Source organism: Cebus imitator, unplaced genomic scaffold, assembly GCF_001604975.1.
Source record: "Cebus imitator isolate Cc_AM_T3 unplaced genomic scaffold, Cebus_imitator-1.0 Scaffold39, whole genome shotgun sequence".
Lineage (NCBI taxonomy): Eukaryota > Metazoa > Chordata > Mammalia > Primates > Cebidae > Cebus > Cebus imitator.
In genome coordinates this window covers 8365766-8372658 of record NW_016107354.1, presented here as the reverse complement: position 1 = coordinate 8372658, position 6893 = coordinate 8365766, and the positions used below count along the sequence as shown (strand labels likewise).

At 44.8% G+C, this 6893-nt stretch overlaps 1 protein-coding gene across 5 annotated transcripts in view; it reads right to left on the bottom strand.

Annotated features, from left to right (window-relative positions):
• Positions 1–6: 6 nt before the first annotated feature.
• Positions 7–6893, bottom strand: part of SPTY2D1OS (SPTY2D1 opposite strand) — an 11985-nt gene continuing 5098 nt past the window's right edge. For 2 of the 5 annotated variants that reach the window (XR_005199714.1, XR_005199716.1), the window contains exons 2-3: positions 3128–3217; positions 7–147 (exon numbers count right to left, since the gene is read on the bottom strand). Coding sequence is in view for 1 of the 5 variants with exons in the window: in XM_037737542.1 (XP_037593470.1) it covers positions 3062–3217; positions 3656–3724 (225 nt within the window). In the remaining 4 variants the exon portion in view is untranslated. Of the gene's footprint in view, positions 774–2877; positions 3218–3655; positions 4393–6893 lie in introns of those variants that run through there. The other 3 variants (XR_001824283.2, XR_005199715.1, XM_037737542.1) reach the window with 3 other exon arrangements.

Here is a 6893-nt window from a genome sequence, read left to right as displayed (position 1 = left end):
AGTGCGATAACTTCTTAACATAAAATATGACAAAATAATGTGCAATTACTTTATGCGAAACCAACAACAGGAACTGTACAGCTGGTCAGATGAGCTTCAGAGCTGCATTACTTCACCAGGATCATCCTTGCTTACTTCCACCGGGGTCTGTGGGGGAAAAAAAAGTGTGTCGTGTGGGTCTAGTGGTTGCTAGTGTGGGGCTGAGGCATTTGGCCTCCAAGCCAAGGACAGCAGGGGAGGCCACCTCCAATTCTGTCTCACCTCTGAGAGGTGCTGATCCTGGCTGCAAGGGGACCTCAGCATTGGGGAGTGACAAGAGGCAGAGAAAAGACAGAAGTTCCAAGGTCTAACAGGAGGAGAGAGGAGGGAGACATCTGCCACCAGAACCCTTTTACAAACTAGTGGTTACTTGTGGGAGAGCGAAGTTTGGATTTCTGATGTGGACTGATCCCTAGGAAATGGCATCAAAGACTGGGCATAGAAAACATCCATAAGGACAACAGAGACAAAGTTTCCCAACTTGACTCTGGGCCTTAAAGATCATGTGAAAGAAAATGGGAACTCTCCCAACTCCGACTGTGAATAATAATACAAGTAGAAGCTACAGTAACGTAAAAAAAATAAAAGTATTTGTCTCTAATATTACTAAAGTTGGATTTTCATGCTTAGTTTGTTTCTGGGGATGGGAATACATTTCAAAGTAGGAATAGAGAACAAGGTTGAAAGTACACTTACCCCTCCTGGGGGGTATTTATATCCCTTCCACATGGTTCCTGCAATGAGAAGCATCCATAAAACAACTATCATCGTGAGGCTTCTTAGCTGGTGGTGTGCCCAAGAAGAAACAAGTACTTCTGGAAGGTACAGTGTTCTATTCCCTGAGTCTTAGGAATTGGGCTGTCTTTCTTAGACACCAGATGGTGGTTGGCCCAGCATGGCAGCTCCTCACTAAGGAGCTTTGTGGCCTAGTCTGAACTGAAGTGGTTCCTCATGGCCATTTAGCAGGGCAGAGCTCAGACACCAATTATGACATCAGCTCCTGTGACCTTGGCAACCCAGTCAGCATGAACAGCTATGGGTTGGTTGGCCAGGATGCCAGGTGCATTGGGCTAAAGAATATTTATCAAAAGGGCCCTGTGCTCTGGTGTATCTGTGATTTGGACCTAGCTGGCATCACACTCATTAACTCGTTACCTGCCAATATGTTTAACTATTGGCTTTGTGCAATCAGATGCTATGCAAAAGTAAAAAAGCCTGGATTCATTAAGAGAATTAGCTGGCTAGGTATGCCATGAGCAATTAACTTCACATGCTATTGTTAGGCTGTTTAAAAAAGAAATCTTGCATTTTATAAAATGGCAGTTAAAACTCTTATCATGTAGGGAGAGCCTATTTACAACTTTCCTGAGAAGGGAAGAGAAGGAAAATGGGCTTGTCTGTTTTACTCATTTTGCAGCTGGAGAAACTGAGGCACAGAATAGTTTAAGTGGTCTGGTCAGGACTGCCACCAAGTTCTGACTGCTTTGGGCTAATGTGTTCACAGAAATCCTGGGGTAGATGGAGGCTTTTTTTAAAAACCCAACCATCATGTCCCGCTCTTAGTATACCTGGGGCTGGGGCTGGAGCTGGGGCTGGGGCTGGGGCTGAACACCCCTAACTTCTGGAGTAGTTTCCAAAAAACCTTCTGCTCCTGTAATCAGTATATTATTAATACTCTCCTGGATGGGAGTGGTGGCTCACACCTGTAATCCAGCACTTTGGGAGGCCGAGGCAGGTGTATCACAAGGGCAGGAGTTCAGGAGCAGCCTGACCAACATGGTGAAACCCCATCTCTAGTAAAAATACAAAAAAAAATTAGCCGAGTATGGTGGCACACACCCATAATGCCAGCTACTCAGGAGGCTGAGGCAGGAGAATCGCTTGAACCCTGGAGGCGGAGGTTGCAGTGAGCCAAGATCGTGCCACTACACTCCAGCCTGGGCAATGGACCAAGACTGTCTCAAAAAAACAAAACAAACAAACAAACAAAATCTCTCTGAGTTAAGTTTCTCTAACAATAGGAACAGCTCTACAAAACAGGTCTGAATGAAATGGGGTGAAATGTAAGAAACCCAGGAGACGGTCTGCTAAAAGGGGTAATTCCATTGGTGTTTCCTGTAGGCAGGCTGGTCCAGTGGAATGAGTATGAGAGGCTACTAAGTCCAGAGTCCAGAAGGTGGGATGTGAAGGTGTGCTTGCATCCCATCTTCACCAGCGAGCTAGCTTGTGTGGCCTTGGGTAAATAGTGGAGGTCACTGTCCCCAGTAAATCTTTGTTGACTGGCTCATTATTTGTTTGTTGTTAAGTTAGTATTTTACTAAATGCTAATTTTTGAGCTTTGCATTAAATGCTTTACATTAATTTTCAAATATAATCTTCACAAAAATAGTAAGATACTCAGATTATCTCGTTATACAGAAGAAATTTTGAAACTGAGGTTTCAAATAAATTAAACTTTCCCAAGGTCACATAGCTAGTACGTTGCAAAGTTAGGACTTAAACTCAAGTTCAGTGTTAACTCCAGTTTCAGGATCTGCCAAAGGGATATTAAAAATGCTGGTCCTGGCAAGGCATGGTGGCTCATGCCTATAATCCCAGCACTCTGGGAGACCGAGGTGGGAGGACCCCTTGAGTCCTGGAGTTCAAGACTAGCCTGAGCAACAAAGTGAGAACCTGTCTCCACAAAAAAAATTTTTTTAAATTAGCCAGGCTTGGTGGCATGTGCCTGAGTACCAGCTACTCAGGAAGCTGAGGTGGGAGGACTGATTGCACCTCACCAGCCTGGGAGACACAGCAAGACCTGTCTCAGAAAAAAAAAAAAAAAAGAATGCGATTAATAGTATATTACAGTGTTGTGAGGAGAAAAAATAATAGATGGCAACAGACTTCAAAAACAACACCTATGAGACATGGTTATTAACAGAAAACTTTGGCCTGCTGTCCTCAGCAGTACTCACCAAATCATTTCTCTTTCCACAGTTTATTATATTTTCCAGAGGAATAAACACTCATCACTGATATTTCAGGGTACTACCAAGTATTCTGGAAAGGGAGGAATCCAGCCCACCAGACCTGACCACCCACTTACTTGCAGCAGATTTTCACCTAAAGCCTGCCTCCTCAGCTGTGTCTTGCTCTCCTGAACAGGCCACCTCTCCTTCCACTTCAGAGTTGGAGGCTGAATCAGAAAGAAAATTCGAGGACAGAGATGGCTCTACTCATTAGCCCAGTAGGTAACCACCTCTCTGTGGTGACTAGAAGGGCTGCTAAAAGGTTCCACCAATCCCTACTGTTCCCCTTTCTACCAACAACCACTGAGCCACTTGCTCTGAAATCCACAAGTCAAATATAGTCTCCAACAGACCCCTTGCAAATTCCACAGTGCCTTGAAACAAGTGCAGCTATATATGCAAGATAGTGGGGAAAAAGACATAAAACGATATCTCCAGTGGGATGGGAAATGCCTGGGAAACTAACTTTGTTCCCATCACATTCTGACTTCCAGTTAGTGGTGAGAACTCAACTATCTTTTCCATTTGGTCAGAAAACCAAGAAAGGACGATGAGCCAGCACCAGGACTGACCACTAGGGATTTACAGGCTGAGCCGTCACTTACCATTAATTCTGGAAACGTGCCCATGTAACATGCAAGTCCAACAAAAAGCATCCAGCCAAGCACAATCATGATCAAAAGGAAAACAATTTCTAAGATACAACTGCACAGTGAAAGACTATTCACCAAGATCTTGGCAAAGGAGTGTGTTCATGAAACCTTCAGTTGGTAGAGGTCTCGCATGTCTGTTCGAGTCCTTGGCTCCAAAGGATCTACAACTCCCTAGTGGAGAAGCTGAAGTCTAGTAGGGCATTGTGACATCACTTGTCATATGGACCAGACTCAAAACACACCAGAGACACTGCCTCCAGACCAGTAGCTGAGCAGCAACACTCTGAAGTAAGTATTATTGTTAACCCCATTTCACTAATGAGAAAACTGAGGCTTACACCAGAGCCTAAGTGATGTGCACTATGGCACAGAGCTGATGCTCCAGATCAGGGCAAGACTTAGGACTCTAACTGGGCTCTTTACACTAGAGGCAGAGACTTGGAAAAGTGTTTTACTGCTAGGTCTATGACACGTGAATGAAACAAATTGAATTATAAGCAAATGAGACAGATGTCCCTATTTCTGTCCCTGCAAAACCTCCCCTCCCCATCTCAAGGGCATCCTCAGCATGATGGTATACCCACATCTTCAACACCTTGGGTTAGTTCCTTCCATTGGTTCTCTTTTCTTGGCCATCATGAAGCCACATGTATCCCTGTCCTTTCCTCAAAAAAGTCCTCCAACTGATACTGTGGCTCCTTCCCAGTCTTATTTCTTAATTTCCTTTTATGACCAAACTTCCTAAACAAGTGGTCCACATTTAAAGCTTCTTTCCATCTACATCCCTCTTCCACGCATTATATTCTGACTCCTAGCCCCGCCCACTATTAGATACTTTCTCAGAGGTCACCAAAGATCTTTTTTGCTTTTCTGTTATAATATCATGGACATTTAATGTATTTTTCATCCCTAGAATTTTTTTTTTTTTGAGATGGAGTCTTGCTCTGTTGCCCAGGCTAGAGTGCAATGGTGCAATTTTGGCTCACTACAACCTCCGCCTCCTGAGTTCAAGTGATTCTCCTGCCTCAGCCTCCCAAGTAGCTGGAATTACAGGCGCCCACCACCACACCTGGCTAATTTTTGTATTTTTAGTAGAGATGGGGTTTCACTATGTTGGCCAGGCTGGTCTCAAACTCCTGGCATCAGGTGATCCACCAGCCTCAGCCTCCCAAAGTGCTGGGATTACAGGTGTGAGCCACCATGCCTGGCCTGTTGTTATATTTCCTGCTTCTTTAAATGCCTTAGAACTTTTGATTAGATGTTGAACATGGTAAATTTTACCGCGTTGAGTGCTGGATTTTGTTGTATTCAACAGTGCTAAATTTTATTCTAAGGTAGACTTAAGTTACTTGTGATCAGTTTGATTCTTCTGAGGCTTACTTTAAGCTTTATGATAGGCCAGGAACAGCCTTTACTCTAGGGTTAATATCCCCACTGCTGAGCTATGACTACTTTCTCTGAGCACCTTCTCTGAGGCCAATTGTATTAGATCTTATTTTTTTGAGATGGAGTTTTGCTCTTGTTGCCCAGGCTGGAGTGCAATGGTATAATCTTGGCTCACTGCAACCTCCGCCTCCCGTGTTTAAGTGATTCTCCTGCCTCAGCCTCCCAAGTAGCTGAGATTACAGGCATGCTCCACCATGCCTGGCTAATTTTGTATTTTTAGTAGAGACAGGGTTTCTCCATGTTGGTCGGGATGGTCTCGGACCCCCAACCTTAGGTGTTCTGCCCGCCTTGGCCTCCCAAAGGGTTGGGATTACAGGCATGAGCTACTGCACCTAGCCTAGATCTTTCAAATCTGTGGAATGTTCCACAATTCCCTTCCCTTAAGGAACTCCAAGAAGTGTTCAGCCTACTGCTTTTGGGTGGATCTTTTCCAGGCCTCACAGAGTTTTCTGTGTTTTTTCTTTTGAGAGAATCTCACTCTGTTGCCCAGGCTGGAGTGCAGTGGCACAATCTTGGCTCACTGCAACCTCTGCCTCACAGGTTCAAGGGATTCTCCTGCTTCAGCCCCCCAGTAGCTGGGATTACAGGCATGAGCCACAATGCCCAGTCTATTTTTGTATTTTTAGTAGAAACAGGGTTTCGCCATATTGGCCAGGCTGGTCTCAAACTCCTGACCTCAGGTAATCCACCTGCCTCAGCCTCCCAAAGTGCTGGGATTACAGGCATGAGCCATCACACCTGGAAGAGTTTTATCCCTTATATGTGCAGATGGAACTCAGCCAAAGACTCATAAGGGCCCCCATAGAAACCTACAGAGCTTTCTCCACGGAGCTTCGTCTTCTTAGTACTCCATCCTGCAAATTCTTGACGCTGGCCTCTGCTGTACTTTGCCATCTTTCTCTTTAACTCTGAAACTCTGTTGGGTAATCCCTCTCTGTGTGACAGTCTGGAAACTGCCTCCTGGCTTGAGCAACTGTAGGACTCACCTTCATTGGTTTCCTTTCTCTCAAAGTACATAATCTTGTTCTGTCTCTTGTATAATACCTGAAAACAATGATTTCATGTTTTGTGCAATTTTCTATTTATGAAGAGAAGTAATTTCTGTAGCAGTTGATCCTTCATAAGCAGAAGTGACTGTTCTTTTTGGAGACAGTCTCACTCTGTTGTCAAGGCTGGAGTGCACTGGCACAGTCAGATCACTGCAGCCTTGAACTCCTGGGCTCAAGCGATCCTTTCACCTCAGCCTCCCAAGTAGCTGGGTCTACAGGTGTAGACCCAGGCACCACCGTGCCTGGCTAATTTTTATTTTTATTTTGTAAAGGCAGGGTCTTGCCATGTTGACCAGGCAGGTCTCGAACTCCTGGGCTCAAATGAGCCTTTTGCCTCAGCCTCCCAAAATGCTGAGATTACAGGCGTGAGCCACTGTGCCTAGTCTAAGTTATTCTTTTTAATTTTTGCACAATATTCTAGTTTATTTCATCTTGTTCCCAATGATACGGTAGGTCAGGTCCAGTCAGGAGACAGAAAACACAGTAATTTGAAAACTTTAATAAAGAGAATTATCAACTAGGAGCAAGCGATTGACTATAGAAGGGGTAGGAAGTGTTACATATAATAATCTATGATAAAGCCGGGCGCGGTGGCTCAAGCCTGTAATCCCAGCACTGTGGGAGGCCGAGGCGGGTGGATCACGAGGTCAAGAGATCGAGACCATCCTGGTCAACATGGTGAAACCCTGTCTCTA